The 19190-nt window shown below is 45.2% G+C and overlaps 1 protein-coding gene across 3 annotated transcripts in view; it reads left to right on the plus strand.

Annotated features, from left to right (window-relative positions):
• Window positions 1-19190, plus strand: part of USP24 (ubiquitin specific peptidase 24) — a 273414-nt gene that overhangs the window by 102072 nt on the left and 152152 nt on the right. For all 3 annotated transcript variants that reach the window (XM_068239422.1, XM_068239420.1, XM_068239421.1), the window contains exons 3-7: window positions 306-373; window positions 3462-3605; window positions 14968-15090; window positions 15173-15208; window positions 15826-15891. In XM_068239422.1, coding sequence (XP_068095523.1) covers window positions 306-373; window positions 3462-3605; window positions 14968-15090; window positions 15173-15208; window positions 15826-15891 — 437 coding nt within the window. The remainder of the gene's footprint in view (window positions 1-305; window positions 374-3461; window positions 3606-14967; window positions 15091-15172; window positions 15209-15825; window positions 15892-19190) is intronic.

A 19190-nucleotide genomic window follows, 5' to 3' on the forward strand; every position in this document is an offset into this window, starting at 1 on the left:
CTAATTCACACCTGATTACTGAAATTTTCTACACGCATCTATTAGATGCCTGTCAATCCCTACGTCCAATTCAACTGCTTTAGTTGGCACAGGAGACAGCATCCCCCCCCCCTCCTATTAGCCTTGCTGCTAGTGTAGTGTACTTAGTCTAGAATAAGGATATTGCTTTTAAAATCTATTCAAAGATGATTGCAAACTCAGCAAACTAAAGTGAACCTAGAGGAGGGACAGGTATATCTAGGAGGGGTTCCTTTTTCTTCTTAGTATCTCTGTGTTCCTCTCTAATTGTGTTTATTATCTTTCAGGTCTGTCAGACTCTGATGAAAACTGTAAAAGGTTTATGGACAGATGTATGCCAGAAGCTTTTAAAAAGGTACGCAAAATTGATATAATTTTTCCCATTAGACACACATTAAAGCCCTAGTTCAGACATATTTCAACTATTTGCCTATTACACAAATAGTTATTTAAAAAAAAAAGTGCTTCATTTTTGCAGTATAGAAATATAAAGTTTATGCTGCATGTTGTCAGTGGTGGCAGTGTCTATACCACCAGCAGTCTTCCTCGCACTGCCACCCGCCACCTGTTCTCAGCAGTGATATATGAGGTCATGGAGGGGTGGGGCCAACTGGGATCCATCCAAGCCACGCCTTCCTAGTGTCTGATAACTTTTTATTTTGCCCACCAGTCATTTGTAAGGTTTGGCTTTGGCAGGGATCGCTGTTGGCTATACAGCTCATGCTGTCACCCATGTCACTGCTGGAAGGAAGGAGGAGTAAGGAGGGAGAGAGACTGCAGGCACAATAGTCCACTTAATGGCTGACCGCAAAAAAAAAAAAATCCTATACAATGTGTCCGTGCGTTTGCGTGACTGAGCATGTGCAGCACGGACGGATTGTTTCCCCATATTTCTTTAACACGGGCATCGAAAAGGCGTTTAATAAAAGGTTTTGTCTCGGTGCCAACTTTCTCCTTGAAATATGCAAATAGTTAAGTTGATGCAGAAATGCAAATGTTACTGCAAATCTTTGCAGCTGGAATATGGACCTATGAAATGCTTTTACTGCAGGATTTGATTGGTCCATTTTTCTAAAGATTTTCATAATAATTAGCATCATTCTGTATCATAATTATTAGCATAATTCTCAGCCATCTCAAATTTATTTGCACCTTAATAACGATTCTACTGGCTAATTTGGACTTTAGTACGTCTAGATTTGGGCAAGACATTTAACAAACACAAACCTAGCTGGCATTGGCGTGTAGCTTTTGTAAAAAAAAAAATGCCGGTAGTCTAAGGATTCATTTTGAAAAATATACCAGGAGTTGGGAGTTAAAAAGTATGCGGTTTTATAGAATATATCCATTTAAAAAAAAAAAAAAAAAAAAAAAATCATACACCTGACCTAAGCCACTAACACTTCGATAATAGCATGATGGCTTAAATGGACTCTGAGCAGTGCAGAAACTATGGAAAGATGCATATCATTTTTAAGCTCTCTTTCTCCTCTTTCCAATGATATATAAACCGAGAAAATAGAATGGAGCTGCTGACTTTAGGAAAAAGTCGCCCTGTGTAATACAATGTAACTATGGAAAGATGGATATCATTTTAAAGCTCTCTTTCTCCTCTTTCTGGCGACACCTAAATCGTCGCCCTACGCCTTTTAGTTTTCTCTAGGGCAGCGGTTTATATATCATTGGAAAGAGGAGAAAGAGAGCTTTAAAATGATTAGTACACTTAAGTAGAAAAAATCACTCGGCACACAGCTGATTAAGTAGGGGGTAGAACTAGCTCCAATGAATCTGCAACAAGCTTCACCCATACATTGGCACCTGGTGGTTAGCTCACAGTCCAAGCAGAGAGAAGTGCAGCAAGCCTTTAGACAGTGCAGAGCACAAACTTAGACTTATAGCACACAGAAAGAACGCTGTGCACCTTACTCTTGCATGTTTTTATTCCATCCTTCAGCTAACAGCCAGCATGAATGACATAGAAAAACAGAATTGTCAAACCTGGATTGATGGTTTTTTTTTTTGGGACACACGCACGTGAACATGCGCCAGACGGCGTGAAACGGCTGTAGTGCCGTCCACCTATCCCCTGGTCACTTCTTCTCCGGCACCCCCATCGATCCAGGTTTGACAATTCTGTTTTTCTATGTCATTCATGCTGGCTGTTAGCTGAAGGATGGAATAAAAACATGCAAGAGTAAGGTGCACAGCGTTATTTCTGTGTGCTATAGAGCTTTAAAATGATATGCATCTTTCCATAGTTTCTGCACTGCTCGGAGTCCCTTTAAAGAGACTCTGTAACAAAATTTTCTGAACTAGTATTTCACTTACCGTATGTGCTTTTTATTTCTAGGTTAGCATGAGTGTCACTTGTTCGTTAAAGGGGCACTACAGCGAAAAATTGTAAAATGTAAAATATGTGCAAACATAGACAAATAAGAAGTACGTGTTTTCCAGAGTAAAATGAGCCATAAATTACTTTTCTCCTATGTGTCTGTCACTTACAGTAGGCAGTAGAAATCTGACATAAGTGACAGGTTTTGGACTAGTTCATCTCTTCATAGGGGATTCTCAGCAAGGCTTTTATTCTTTATAAAGAAATTCCCTAAAAAGGATTTAAACAATGATGCTGACCAGCTTACCTGCTCCCTACACAGTTTTTTGGCAGTTGGACAGAGCAACTGCCATTCACTAAGGCCTAGTGCACACCAGAGCGGTTCTGCTGCGGTTTGCGATCCGCTTGCGGGTGCGGATCCGCTAGGGTAATGTATTTCAATGGGCTGGTGCACACCAGAGCGGGAGGCGTTTTGCAGAAACGCATACTCCCGGGCTGCTGCAGATTTTGGATTGCGGATGCGTTTCTGCCTCAATGTTAATTATAGGAAAAACGCAAACCGCTCTGAAAAACGGCACTTCAGAGCGGTTTGCCAGGCGTTTTTTGTTACAGTAGCTGTTCAGTAACAGCTTTACTGTAACAATACATGAAATCTACTACAACAAAAACGCTTCACAAAACCGCAAAATGCTAGCTGAAACGCTACAGAAAAAGAAGAAAAAGCGTTTCAAAATCCGCTAGCATTTTGCGGATCTTCTAGCGGTTTTTGGTGTGCACTAGGCCTAAGTGCTTTTGAAAATAAATATATCCCTGAAAATCCCCTATTAAGAGATGGACTAGTCCAAAACCTGTCACTTCTGTCAGAATTCTACAACCTGCTGTGACAGCAACATAGTAGAAACATAATTTGTCTCTTTATACTCTGGAAAAAATGTACTTCTTATTTGTATATGTTTGTACATATATTAAATTTTACAGTTTTTCGCTGTAGTGCCCCTTTAAGGAGAAATATCATTTCAGGGTTGGGGGTTTTGGATGCTCTGGGTATTCAGTATGCCCTCTATGAACATGTGTTCTGCCTAAGACTTAAATCTGTTTCCTTTTCTTGCAGTTACTAACTTCCAGTGCGGTCCATAAATGGGGCACCGAAATCCACGAGGGCATCTACAACATGCTAATGCTGTTAATTGATTTTGTGGCGGAAAGAATAAAGCAGGAACCTGTTCCCACTGGTCTGCTGGCCGTGTTGACCATGGTAATGTCTGCTTCCTTCCTGTGTCCGGTCATGGCGCACTTCTTTCCTGAAATGCTTTACAGTTTTTGCATTGGTTTCTCTATCGAGGTGTGTGTAGTGATTCATGGCTAGGACGACCCCTTTCATTTTTATGCTTCTTTGTCATCGTTATCAAGGTGCTCAGCATCCCTTGTGCTTTTATTAGGATCATTCAATGCTCCAGATAACCACATGGGATATTTATTTTCCAGCCACGTTGCACCCTATTTACTCCCATTATCCTTGACAGGTAGGGCTGAATAGGGACTACTGTGTTTTAGGGTTTCCAGAACAAGGGACCTGGCTACACTCTGTGGTTGTTGGCACGTTCTGTCCAAATGTCTTTGCCAGAGTGTGGCAGCGTTTTTCTGTGGTATATCTCAAAGATTTAACAAGCTCTTTCTCTTTAAAGGGAACCTAAAGTGAGAGGGATATGGATGCTGCCAAATTTATTTTATTATTATTATTATTTAGTATTTATATAACTGACATATTCCTTAGCTCTGTACACAGTACATTGTCTTGTCTCTTAAAGAGACTCTGTAACAAATTGTTTATCTTTATTTCTTCTATGCTATAAGTTCCTATGCCTTTTCTAATGTGGTCTGGCTTACTGCAGCTTTTCCTAATTGCACAGTAGCTGTGTTATCTCTGTTATATGATCTAATCTTCTCTCTATAGTCGGCACAGTCAGGCTGAGGCAGTCAGACTGGAATGTGCAGGGCTGCTTGTGATTAGCTAGAAGCTGTACACACCCCCTGCAGGCTCTGTGTGACTAACACACTCTGCTTAGCTGAGCCTATTAGAAGCTGGTTAGTTTGTTTGTAAACACTGCCTAAAACTGGCAATTACAAGCCAGGTTTGCAGCAGAGAATGGCAGAAACAGCACAGAGGGGACCAGGAGCACATAATGAATAGAATGGTATGCTTTTTATTGTAAGAATTTCAGAGTACAGATTCTCTTTAAAGTGGTATGAAAGCCAGCATTTCTTCTTTGCTCTAAAAGATTTACAGCATATTATATACTACCACCATTTTTTTTTTTTTTACTAGAACAGCATTCAACTAGTTAAACACAGGACTAACCAGCTCCCTGCATGGAAAGCTGGAAGCATCTGAACTGGAGATAACATTATCTTGTGTTTACTTAATTGTATCAAGTGAGGAATGTAAACACTTCTCTGACTGTGCAGACACTCCAGAACACAGACAGAAACTCGGAAAGCATTTTCTGGACACATTACAGTATGAATATGCTAGTTGTGAATAAAATGCAATGTCCGCTCTCAGAGCAAAAAAAATTGTACTTTGGGAACTTGTAATTTCTACATGACTTATGCACAAATATGATAACTGTATGGGATATAACAAGTAGGAAAACCTTTTTTTTATTGAATATTTTGTCGGAGTTTTATACCGCTTTAAAGGGAACCTAAACTGAGAAGGCTATGGATTTTTCCTTTTAAAGTAATACCAGTTGCCTGTCTCTTGCTGATCCTGTGTCTCTAATACTTTTAGCCACAGCCCCTGAACAAGCATGCAGATCGGGTACTCTGACTGAAGTCAGACTGGATTAGCTGCATGCTTGTTTCAGGTGTGTGATTCAGCCACTACTGCAGCCAAAGAGATCAGCAGGCCTGACAAGCAGCTAGTATTGTTTAAAAGGAAACCTCCATATCCCTCTCAGTTAAGATTCCCTTTCCTGTTTCAGAGGGGCTCACAAACGAATCCCTGTCTCATAGTCCTATATCTAGGTATGTTTGTATCATGTAGTGTATGTATCGTATCGCAGAAAGCTGGCACACTTGGGAGGCTTCCAAGTATGCACTCCACTACGCAGGGGTGAAGGTAACTGGGACGAGGTAGGAGGCGCCTCTGACAGTGGTGCTTAGTGTTATATACTGATCTGCAGCTTTTGTATGCTCCATTTTTTACTACCTGAGGAAGCAGGGTTACGCCTGTGAATCGCTTTGCACAATTTCTTGGGTTGTATAAATAAGACTTTTCACTCTGACAGAGGTATTATAAAGAGAGGTTCAGCAGGACAGCCAGGCAATGTGTAGCTGTGCTTGCCTGCAGACCTCTCCTGTCTTTGTTTCCTGTTAGCAGATTGTGGCCTAAAAGGAATACTGTAGGTAGGTCGGGGGAAAATGAGTTGAACTTACCCGGGGCTTCTAATGGTCCCCCGCAGACATCCTGTGTTTGCACAGCCACTCACCGATGCTCCGGCCCCGCCTCCGGTTCACTTCTGGAATTTCAGACTTTAAAGTCTGAAAACCACTGCGCCTGCACGCCCGTGTCCTCGCTCCCGCTGATGTCACCAGGAGCGTACTGCGCAATCCCAGTATGGTCTGTGCCTGCGCAGTACGCTCCTGGTGACATCAGTGGTAGCAAGGACACGGCAACGCAGGCACAGTGGTTTTCAGACTTTAAAGTCTGAAATTCCAGAAGTGACCCGGTGGCGGGGCCGGAGCATCGGTGAGTGGCTGCGTGGGTACAGGATGTCTGCAGGGGACCATTAGAAGCCACAGGTAAGTTCAACTCATTTTCCCCCGACATCCCCCCCCCCCTACAGTATCCCTTTAACCACTTAAGGACCAGGGGTGGTTTGCCTGATCTGTGCTGCGTGGACTCTCCAGCCCGCAGCACAGATCAGGATAGAGCCAGGGCGATCAGACTTACCCCCTTTTTTCCCCACTAGGGGGATGTCCTCCTGGGGGGGTCTGATCGCCGCCGGCTTGCTGCGCTTTGCGGGGGGGGGGCTCTTCAAAGCCCCCCTCCGCAGCGTTTTCGGCGCTCCGTCCCTCTCCCTCCCCCTGTGAGCGGCGCAGGACGGATATCTGTCCTGCGCATTGTAGGATAGGCTTCAGCCTATCAAATGTCGGCGATCCCCGGCCAATTAGAGGCCGGGGATCGCCGATCTGCCTTACGACGCTGCTGCGCAGCAGCGCCGTATGATGTAAACAGCGGCCGTTTCCATGGTAACCCACTTAAGACCTGCTGACACCTATGGGCGTTAGCTGGTCCTCATTAAGCCCAATCTACACGATACAATTGTTTGTGCGATTCGATTATAATTCTATTTACGATCTGATTAAATCCGACATGTCCGATCGGGATTCGATTCAATTCGATTTGCCATTGCAAAACAATATCAAATCAAATTGAATCAAATCCCGATCGGACATGTCGGATGTAATCGGATTGTAAATAGAATCTTAATGGAATCGCACAAAGAATCGTATCGTGTAGATGGGGCTTTACAGTTGCACAGTACCTACTTCCTGTGACTAGAAGTCCCCACCTCCTCATAAAGACCGATATCTATTACTTTGTCATATGGACAATTCTGATTGACCTGCCCACCAGCTTAGTTCTGCAAGGAAAGGGAAGCAAGCTGTGCTTCACTGACAAGCACATTTTGCTAATGTGAAAAGTACAGGTAGTCCCCGACTTACAAATAACCCAGCAATATGCACGTCCTGAAAATGTGAAATTTGATTCTGTGGGAAGAACTGAAAAACCTTTTTCCAAAAAGACCTCGTTTTCGAGAAAAACAATGTTATAAATTTACCAGATTTTGAAACTGGTAAAATTACATTTTGACCAGGGTACACTGAGGGCACAGATGGGGGCTGAGGGGCACACTGGAGGCACAGGAGACAGAGATGGCACCATGTTCCACTTAAAGGACTACTGTAGATGGGGGGGGGGGGGGGGGGGGAGGGGGAAAAGAGTTGAACTTACCTGGGGCTTCTAATGGTCCCCCGCAGGCGCACTGCGCCCACGCAGCCACTTACCGATGCTCCGTCTCCGGTGCACTTCTAAAATTTCCGACTTAAGTCAGAAAACCACTGCGCCTCCGCGGCCGTGTCCTCCCTCCTGTTGAAATCACCAGGCGCGTACTGCGCAGGCACTGACTGTACTGGGCCTGCGCAATACCCCCCTGGTGACTTCAGCGAGGGCGTGGCCGCGCAGTGGTTTTCCGACTTTAAAGTCGGAAAATCCAGAGGAGGACTGGAGCACCGGTGAGTGGCTGCGCGGGCACAGGACGTCTGCGGGGGACCATTAGAAACCCCGGGTAAGTTCAACTCTTTTCCCCCTACCCCCCCCTACAGTAGTCCTTTAAGAATGGATTCAGGTTAAGAATTAACCTACAGTCCCTCCCTACCTCGTTGGTTAATCGGGGACTACCTATATTGTCTTCTGCTGTTCTTCTGTATGCTGATAGTTTATGGTCTTGATTTTTTTTAAGAATTTGCCTTTTTCTATTGTCAGCTTAGCTGGGCCTTAAAGGGAAACATCCAAGCAAAATATAAAATCAAAATTCACTTACCTGGGGCTTCCTCCAGGGGCAGCCATCCTGTGCCCTCGCCGCAGCTCCGGTGGCTCCCGGTGTCCTTCGTTGCAGAAGCCGGTTTTCAGGTCGACTTCATCTGCGCTCCACGGCGCTGGTCACGTGGTCCTGCCGACATCATCAGGTCTGTACTGCGCAGGCGCAGCACTACTGTGCCTGTGTAGTACAGACCTGATGACGTCGGCGGGACCTCCTGTAGCTGTCATGTCCCGCGCCGTCCTCCTCCGATCACCCGTTCCCCACCGCCGGCACTGGGCAATTATTCATCTAACAAGACTAATAATGCGCGCTCCCGTTCGCGTCATCAGAAGCTTACTTCGCATACCCAGTATGAAGTTTTCTTGTACTGCGCCTGTGCAGTAAGCTTCCAATGACTCGCGCAGGAGTGAGCACGCTCGCGCCCGCGCAGTCGGATGGGATGCCGCGCTAGACCGGGGCCGGCGGCGGGGAATGGCAGATCAGAAGAGGACGGCGTGGAGACATTACTGCTACAGTGGGCCGGTAGAAGCCCCAGGTAAGTATCTGTTTTTATTTTCAACACTTCCCCCAGAGAACCACTGTCATGATATATAGTAGAATGCAGTAAAGCAGGGCTGCCCAATAGGTCGATCGCGATCTACCGGTAGATCGCGACCGCCTCCTTGGTAGATCGCGGCCTCTTGGCCGCGTCTCGTTAATGTTTGTTGCGGCCAGCAGCTCGTGTTTAGCTGCTGGCCGCTGGCCAATAAGAATGCATGCAGGCGAGGAGAGAGGGAGGAGAGAGGCGGCGCGTCCGCTGCGTCATGGCTGGGGGCGGCGGCAGGCAGCCTGTGTAATGTGCGTGTGTAACGTGCCCGGCGCCGCCCCCAGCCATGACGTAGCGGCCGCGCCGCGTCTCTCTTCGCCGCCGCTTCTCTCCTACATCCCATTGGCCTGCCAGAGTCTCTCCTCGCCGCCTCTTCTCCTCCGCCTGCAGGTACATATACCTGGCTAACCTACACTGGGGGGCCCTATACCTGGCTAACCTACACTGGGGGGCCCTATACCTGGCTAACCTACACTGGGGGGCCCTATACCTGGCTAACCTACACTGGGGGGCCCTATACCTGGCTAACCTACACTGGGGGGCCCTATACCTGGCTAACCTACACTGAAGGGACCTATACCTGGCTAACCTACACTGGGGGGCCCTATACCTGGCTAACCTACACTGGGGGGCCCTATACCTGGCTTACCTACACTGGGGGGCCCTATACCTGGCTAACCTACACTGGGGGGCCCTATACCTGGCTAACCTACACTGGGGGCCCCTATACCTGGCTAACCTACACTGGGGGCCCCTATACCTGGCTAACCTACACTGGGGGCCCCTATACCTGGCTAACCTACACTGGGGGCCCCTATACCTGGCTAACCTACACTGGGGGCCCCTATACCTGGCTAACCTACACTGGGGGCCCCTATACCTGGCTAACCTACACTGGGGGCCCCTATACCTGGCTAACCTACACTGGGGGCCCCTATACCTGGCTAACCTACACTGGGGGCCCCTATACCTGGCTAACCTACACTGGGGGCCCCTATACCTGGCTAACCTACACTGGGGGCCCCTATACCTGGCTAACCTACACTGGGGGCCCCTATACCTGGCTAACCTACACTGGGGGCCCCTATACCTGGCTAACCTACACTGGGGGCCCCTATACCTGGCTAACCTACACTGAGGGCCCCTATACCTGGCTAACCTACACTGAGGGCCCCTATACCTGGCTAACCTACACTGAGGGCCCCTATACCTGGCTAACCTACACTGAGGGCACGCAACCTATGCTGCAGGCACATATACCTGGCTAACCTACGCGGGGGGGGGGCGTGCTTAGCATTTAAGACGTTGGTAGATCTCCTGGCCTCGGCAAATTTAAAAGTAGCTCGCGAGCCGAAAAAGTGTGGGCACCCCTGCAGTAAAGGATTTAGGATACCCACTTTTATGGTAATTTTACTGGTTTCAGCACCAGGAACACTGGCGACTTTATACTGTATTACTGTATATTGAATGTAGCTCTGCCCTCCTAGTCATATTTAGCCTAGGCTGATTAGATATGCAGAATTCTTCCGCTCCCCATGCATTCTGGAGGACCAGGTATATTTTCTCCTGGCTTTACAACTCCTCCTCCTGACAGGACTAAAGACGTCGCTACCTTTGATAATTTTCAGAATGTTGAGGGGGAAGAAAGATTTTACAATGGGCAAACACTGCCTATTTATACATGAATACTGTATTGTAAATATTGTGGTGTGCTGGGCAATGTCTTGGCTGGAGTGGATAAATCACAGTTGCCTTTTTAGGAAAGAGCACAGAGTAGAGCAGCCATTAGTGTTTGTATAAAGTGGTAAAGTAACATCACACTATTCTCGTGTGGTACAGACATTGATACCGGCATGGCTGTCTTTTCTGCTTGTTTGTGTGGCCATGCCTGCTGCATCGTGCAGAATACTGTAGCCCAGTGATTTGCAAACTTGTCTCTCAAGAAACTACAAGTCCCACAATGCATTTGCCTTTATGAATCATGACTGTCGCTGTCAGACTCTTGCAATGCATTAAGGGATTTGTAGTTCCTTAACAGCTGAAGAGCCAAGTTTGCAGATCACTGCTTTAGCCATTTGTGTTTGTGCTATGGAAGATCTGCCACCTATCTACTCGCAGTGAGCTGTAATGTGTACCTTTCTGGTCTTATACAGCCTAACATAACTGTTGGCAGTGGCACAGTGCTTTACCTGGGTGATCTCTGCTGCCTGTTTTCCATCACCCCTCTCCACAAGCTGGAGCAGACTTGTTTTTGGGTTGGGCACAATTAGGGCTGGTTCACACTATAAGAGCTTTTTAAAGTGTACCAGAGCTCAGCATACTTAAAAAGATTTAAACATACCTGCGGCTTACTCCAGCCCCATAAGCTCCAATAATTTATTGAATGTGTAGTGCAGAGAACAAATAGAACGTTAGTAGCAAATAAAAAGTCTCATGCTGTTTTCCAATACAGGAAGAGTTAAAACACTTAGTGGTCTGAAAGCCAGCATTTCTCCTTTGCTCTAAAAGATTCCTTACAGATTTAAAGCTACTATCCCAGAAATAAATTGTAGCAGAACAAAATGATTAGAGAGTCTGAAGCCAATAAAAATAGTGCTTTTTATGTTCTCTTCTGCCATATCCACTAAGATGAATTGGCGCATTCCCACGGCAAACCGAGGTATGTAACTCCCCCCCCCGAACTCCCAGGGCAAAAATCCATGACTTTCAAAGTCGTGGATTTTGCTGCCCAGAGAGGCAGAGCTTTGGGTTGTAGTTCTGCCTCCAGTATAGTCAATCAGCTCTGATCGGCGCCTCTCCCCGCCCCTCTGTCTTCTTTCAAAGAAAGGGGCGGGGAGAGGGTGCGATCAGCGCTGATTGACTGACTAAACTGGAGGCAGAACTACAGTGAAAAGCTCTGCCTCCAGGAAGTAACGGGGGATTTTTGCGCCCCGGGAGTTCGGGAGGGTACAGACCTCGTTATGCCGCAGGAATGCGGCGATTCATCTTCGCTGATATGGCAAAAGAGAAGAGGTAAATAAAAAGCTTCAGACTCTTTAAACACAGAACTTTATCCTGCTATTCAAAGGCTATTCGGCTTCAAATCCGCATCCAGGCTGATAATAATCTTTGTTTACATTCCGAGGTTGATACATTTCTGTGTAAAGCCCCATACACACCCTCAACAGCGGTCTTTTATGCAGCACAATTATCAAACCACTTTTGTTGTGAAACATATTGAAACAATCAAAAAAAGTTGTTTGCTTTTGTTCAGACAGTTAGATTGTCTTATCAGTCTAATGGTGCCCATACATGGTACAATTTTTTTCATCCAATCTTACCATAACTATGTAGTATAAGAGAACTGCCTACATTATCCTTTGAGTATATTCACTTAAAGCGGACCCAAACCAAACATTTTTTTAATTCAAAATATTTAGTTGTACCACTCTGACACATACAAAGATAAACACTCCTTCAAGCCTATGAGCATTTTAGTGCATGCTTTTCACCCTTCTCTTTTCATAACTCGTGTTATACAGGTGGCAGCCATTACTTCTGAGCTTAGTAGGAGGTTTTAGATCATGGGTGTGTTTGTCATCAGCTACCCTCCCTCACAGGGGCGTTGTCTATGTGAAATCTCGCACAAGCTGAGATCACCTCCCCTGTGACATCATCAGTAGCAGCCTGTGTTTTGTGTTTGTTTTTTTTTCTCCTCCACCAGTTTGCTGGAAAAATCCCGGCAATATGAAAGGAAGGGAGGGGTTCCTCCAATAAATGTAAAATGTTTTATATTTGTCATCATGCAGCTGAAAAAAAGCGGCTATTTATCATTATAATTTAGAAAACAGATTTTATTTCTGAAATCTTGTATTTTTAGTTTGGGTCCACTTTAATTTACCCTTATACTACATAGAATTGGTAAGATTGGATAAAAAGAATTGTACCATGTATGGGCACCATTATCAGTTGTTTGAACAATGACAAACAACTTTATTTGGTCGTTTCGACAAGTGAAAAACACTCTCTGAGAAGCGGTCTCTGCTTCATTAGGATTTTATATACTTTCGTAATAAAAAGCAGTTGGAATAAAATGCAATGGCAGCTTTCAGGGCAAGATAAACTACACTTTGGAAACTTGTAATTTGTACACAGACAATATTGCTTATGCACAAAAGCAAATATGATAACTGTATGAGTAAAAAAAAGTAGGAAAACACATTTTTATTGAATGTTATGTCGGAGTTTCAGACCACTTTAAGTTGTTATCTATGCAAAAGAGTTTCTCTAAGCTATTCGATCAATTTGGTCAGTCCTGTTTTCTGCTTTACAGCTTAAGGCGGACCTGAACTCAGAATGTCCTCTCTGCACTAAAAAGTTAACAGCATAATAACCTTTAAACAAAAAAAAATTATTTGTTACAGCTGATACAAATCCTAAAATCTAAACTATTTCTACTTCCTGATTCATGGAAGCAGACATTGTTTACAGCCTGTGCTTTCGAAGGTGCTTATCTGCCATCTCTGCCACAGGCAGTCATGTGACACAGGGGCGAGGTCCGATTACAAGTTGGGATTAGACACAAATGAGGGGGAATTAAATAGGCTAAACTCTCTAAATACATACAGGGTGCATTTCTCCTTCTGTCCTGTGCAAGAGTTCAGGTCCACTTTTAGACACAGTGTGGTTTCTAAACAGCAAATATGACAGGAAGAGACAATGTTATAAATAAAGCTATAACTGAAAATAAAAATGACTTTTATTTGCTACTAATGTTGTATTCATTCTGTACTACACCTATATTTTATTATTCTTAAGTTTATTTTGCCTTCATTGTAACTTTAAAGCAGTAGTATTCGCCATACTATGCCAGGGAAAAAACACATATATAAGTAGATAAATACTTGATCTACGTACATAACACATGTATTGTACTGTCCCAAGTTTTGATTTCCGTGTTATATAGTAAATGAAGAGAATTCTGTTCCTGGTGGGAACCATGTCTTTTGCCCACAGTTTAGGCTAAATCCTTATGTCATTTCTGCCCTTTACTTTTTATCTTTTCTTTTCCAATCGCTGAGTCACCTCAGCCTTACTTGTAAACACAAGTGAGCAGGGGATCACATTTCAGATAAGCAGCTAGGCGTGGAAATAAATGGAAGAGGAGGAATATATTATAGATAAAAAGAACCCCCAACATGCAACTGTTTGGCACTGACTGCTAAAGGGCCAGTGTTCCTTAACCTCCTTAGCGGTAACCCCGTGCTGGACACGCGGTAAGCCGCCGGAGGGTGCCGCTCAGGCCCTGCTGGGCCGATTTGCATCATTTTTTTTTTTTCAAACACGCAGCTAGCACTTTGCAAGCTGCGTGTTTGTTGTGATCGCCGCCGCCGATGCGCCGCTACCCGCCGCGGTACAGGCCCCCCCGCAATACCCCTTGCGCAGCCTGGCCAATCGACGCCAGGCTGCGCTATGGGGTGGATCGGGGTTCCCTGTGACTTCACGACGTCGATGACGTCACTCAGTTCGTAGCCATGGCGACGGGGGAAGCCCTCAAGGAAATCCCGTTCAGAACGGGATTTCCTTATGGACAAGCGACGCCGGCGCCGATCGGAGGGGACGGGCGGACGCCGCGGGGAGGGGGGGAAGCATGTAGCTAGCGCTAGGCTAGCTACATGCTACCAAAAAAAAAAAAAAGTGAGGAAAAACCCTCCCGCGGCCGTGCGATTCATACCGCCAGGGGGGTTAAGTATGTGATAACTCCAAATCATAACAGCAGAAAAAGTTTTGAATGCAGGATTAGCATCTTTATCACTTAATACACTCAGACCAGTTGCTGTTGAAATTTGATTTTTATGGTGACGCTCCCGCTTTAAAGGGACACTTAAGCCAGAAAAAAAATGAGTTTTACTCACTTGGGGCTTCTACCAGCCCCCTGCAGCAGTCCTGTGCCCTCGCAGCCACTCACTGTTCCTCTGGTCCCCCGCTGCCAGCTAGTTTCGTTTTTGCTGACAGGCCCGTCAGGGCAGGCCACGCGTATCTTTTTCCGCATTCCTGACTGCAATTAGCGCTATTGAGGGGCGCAATGCTTACAAAAATACGCGTTGCCGCATTACGCACGCATAGATATGCGTCAACGCGTATTTATGTACGCGTTGCGCCCCGCAATAGCGCTAATTGCAGTCAGGAATGCGGAAAAAGATGCGCGTGGCCAGTCCTGACGGGCCTGTTGGCAAAAACGAAACTAGCTAGCAGCGGGGGACCAGAGGATTAGTGAGTGGCTGCGAGGGCACAGGACTGCTGCAGGGGGCTGGTAGAAGCCCCAGGTAAGTAAAACTCATTTTTTTTCTGGCTTAAGGTTCACTTTAAGGGAATGCTTTTACAAAGGCAAAGCAGTTGTTTATTAGAAATACTGATGATTCTTGTTTTATGGCTTGCTCCAGGCTTTTAATCCAGATAACGAATATCATTTTAAGAACCGGATGAAGATGTCTCAGAAGAACTGGGCGGAGGTGTTTGGTGAGGGGAATGCCTATGCCGTGTCACCGGCTAGTAACCTGCAAAAGGTGAGCGGTGTCCATCTTGCTCCTTGATAATATCAGTACTGGGTATGGCAAATGCTTATCTATCATCTTGTGTATTTTTCAGGAGCCTCATGGGTGGCTGGTGGATCTTGTGAATAGGGTGAGTCTCCTAAGCAGGCCATACACACACCGATTTCTCCTGTCCGTATACGGCCGATTTTATCGAATTGTTGAGAAAGTGGTGCAGCATCAATTAATTCGGGTTGATAGGTGGTGGATCGGGAGCACTTCGCTAGCGACGTTCAAGTCAGCGACCGACAAGAAGGTATTCTCACCTGTCCGCTGCACGGCTCGGTCTCGGCTTCACTTCCTGTCCCCGGGTGCCTGTGTGATGTAATGCAGGGGATAGTCACTAGGGGTCTCTAGTGGTCATAGCGCCCCTAGTGACTGTTGCCTTCCCTGCGTTACACTACACTGGTGCCTGGTTACAGGAAGTGAAGAGGCGCAGTCGGCAAGGGCCAGCAGAGACCTGGGCAATTTTTGGCAGTAGTAGAGGTTGTCAAAGATTTCATGCTGAAATCGATTGAAAATCTGTGTGAGGGTGTTGAGGCAATCAAGCAGATAGATTATCTCTCTGATCAGATAATGATTGGGGAGGGATCTATCTACTGGCCACATCGACCAGTGTATGGCCACCTTTAGATTGCCACTACAGAATGGCATTTGTTACCCTTCTAAGGCTGAATATTGTTAATTGACATTTCTTCCTTTCTGTAGTTTGGCGAGCTCGGCGGATTCTCAGCAATTCAAGCCAAGCTGAACGCTGAACATATAGAACTTGGGGTAAGATGCATTTTATTTTTAGATGAGTTCGTTTCTTTTTTGTCTTGCCTATTACAGACAGCTTCTCTGCTCTAATTCGACCCTTTATACTCGTACTTTCAACTCTTGACGTTCTGCAAAAAAACACACCTACTAAACAGGCCAATGGCGTTCTTTGAAGCCAAGATGTACTCTAGAGACACCCTGTATTCTATGGTTTGAACAAATAGCACTACTTACAGCATTCAAGATATAGGATGGTATCTGTTGTATAATAGAAAAAGACAACAGCAGACACTTCCTTTCACAGAGATAGTGTAACCTCAACTGATGGTCGGAGACTATTCTCTCTTCCACTGCTCAAGGCTTCGACAGACTTCAGGAGTGGAGTCCTCAGGAAGTTGTTCCCCTCTGTACTGCGCTTGTGAGAGCACTCCTTCTTGCACACTCGCGCAGTATGGAGCAGCGAGTCTTCGGGAGCACTTGGACTTCTGAAGACTGTCAAAGCCTCAGGCAGCGGAAGAGAGACTGCAAATCTGGGAGCCAGCGATGGAACGAGGGGACCGGGATAGGAGTGGAAAGGCTCTATAAGACCCAGAGCCTTCCCTCTCCTTAGGTGAGTATATTTTTTTTGTTTGTTTGTGTTTTTTCAAAACTCTTCAGACTCCATTTAAGGGTTCACATTCATCAACGTTTTAGGCCCTGTTCACAGTGATCAGTTACGTTACAGAATAATTATGCATGTCAGCTCACAGCCCATACTATTCTATAGGCTGTATAGGCTTGACTATCTCTATACAGGAACACGTCAGTCTATTACTCTACCCCTATTCAGCCTCTGGGGTCAAGCAGTCATTCCGAAATATGGTCAGTATTGTGTTGCAACTGATTGCGTTATTCTAACTCGCTGCATGCAGGCTTCGTATTAAAATCGATGTCCAGTCTCCATTGCACTCACACTTATTATAATGCTTTATAACACGTGTGTTATGCAATTGACCACTGTGAGCCTAGCCTTCGCATTCTTCCAAGCTCTGTGGCTTATGATGGCAGGTTAGGAATACCCAGCAATGTCTTTCAGGGTTAACCATTACCACATTAATTCCCAGCTCCACAGGGCAACATATCGACTAATTCCCCCCCCCCCCCCCCCCCTCCAATAGCACCCACCAGATCTGGTAAGTCGCTTAATTTCAGGACTATAAACATACCTTTTGCTTTTCTGATTTACCAACTCAGATATTCTTATCACTGGTCTTGGCGATTCAGTATTAGTTGGCAATAAGTCATTCTGACCTGCCCCCCTCCTTCCAATGTAAACAATGTTCTCTCAGAGAGGCTTGTGCTAGGTACACACCATACAATTTTCTGGCAGATTTACCTGCCAGATCGATTATTTCCAACATGTTCGATCTGAATTTCGATCGATTTTCCGATCGTTTTTAAATAGTTTTTGATCGATTTTCGTTCAGTTCTATGAAAATCGTAAAAAAAGAGTAAAAATCGATCGAAATTCAGATCGGACATGTTGGAAATAATTGATTTGGCAGGTAAATCTGCCAGAAAATTGTAGCATTAGATTCAGAGTACCAGTTAGAGTCAGAAACAGGGCATCAGATGCAAGTAATGTCATCATTAGAACTAGTGTAAAATTTGATAGTTTGCATTTTTCAGTAAGGCCATGTTCACAGTGCTAAATTGCATTGCAGAATAATTCTGCATGCCAACTCGCTGCCCATACAAGTCTATAGAGCTGTTCACGGTACTGTGTTGTAACTGATCACGTTAGTCTAAGGGCTGGTTCACACTGGGGCGATTCTTTAGCACTTTGATCGCCAGCGATCAGCAAAGCGCTGCTACAATGTATCCCTATGGATACATTCACACTGCAGCGGTTGGGATTTCGATTAATCACAAACGCACTGCATGAAGCGATTCGGGGGCGATTGCTCTGATTCTCGTTCTCTTGAACGGGAATCCCAAGTGCAAATCGTGCTGAATCACGGAAAATCCTGAGATTTGGGCTGCCGAATTGCGGACGCAATCGCGGTAAAGCCCCCAAAGTAAACCAGCCCTAATTCGCTGCATGCAGGCTTTGTATTAAAGTCTGTTTGATCTCCATTGCAGTTCACGCACCTTATAACAAATAATAATGTGGGAGATGTGCAACTGACCACTGTGAACCTAGCCGAAAATGCACAATCTGGTCTATTTTCAACCTACATACAAATTGCAAACAAAATGTTCATCAGCTCAGAAAATTTGCATCTCTTTGATCACCTGTATGGATGGCTAATTGGATGCAAATAATTCTGAGTTGATGCAGATTTTAGGTTAATTCTTGTGCAGCTTGAAATTGGTCCAGTGGAGTGAAGCCGCTGATTTTCTTGACGCAGTTGCTTCAGTTATGTATAGAAAATTCAAAATGTGCTGCTGTACATTGCGGTTTAAGTTTATGTAAATTTTATGGTCATTTCATGGAAATGTATGCAGTTTGGAACTGGACCAATCAGAAGCAGTAGCTGGCTGTATTTACATTACTGCCTATATTTACATTACATTTGTATCAATTTATAAACAGACGATTAACTATCTCTATTCAGGAACCGGTTTGTCTGAGTCAGTCTATTGCTTCACCCCCTATTCAGTGTCTGGGGTCAGGCAGTCATTCCGGGATATGGTCAGTGAGATGGTAATAATGGGGGTTTGCTTGCTAATTTAATTCAAATTGCACTATCTGTTGGTTTTGATTCTCCGCGCATTACTTCTTCTTTGCATAGTAATACTACACATACAGAAGCTATGCGCGAAGACATCTTGTTGCCAAATAGTAAAATTACATGTACACACTCTTAGTTTTTTTTTTAAGACTTTTTTTAAGATTTAAAATTAACCCCTCACCTCCCCCACTCCCCAATGGTTACCCCCAAAACAAAATACACACACACACACACACACACACACACACACACACACACACACACACACACACACACACACACACACACACACACACACACACACACACACACACACACACACACACACACACACACACACCAGTGTTCTCCCCAGAATTTTTTTCCAGCCGGGTGGCATGAAATAGTAGCCGGGTGGGATGAAAAAGTAGCCGGGTGGGGCGAGATGAAAAAATGCTGGACCAGTGCTTCTGTGAACAATTATGCTTACAGAATAGGAGGAGGTGAGTGGATGATAGCTGGTTGCTCATCAAAACTAGCCGGGTGGAGCACCCGGCTAAAAGAGCCTGGGGAGAACACTGCACACACTTGACCCCTCCAGAACAGTATCATTTCAATGGT

This window comes from Hyperolius riggenbachi, chromosome 6, assembly GCF_040937935.1.
Source record: "Hyperolius riggenbachi isolate aHypRig1 chromosome 6, aHypRig1.pri, whole genome shotgun sequence".
Lineage (NCBI taxonomy): Eukaryota > Metazoa > Chordata > Amphibia > Anura > Hyperoliidae > Hyperolius > Hyperolius riggenbachi.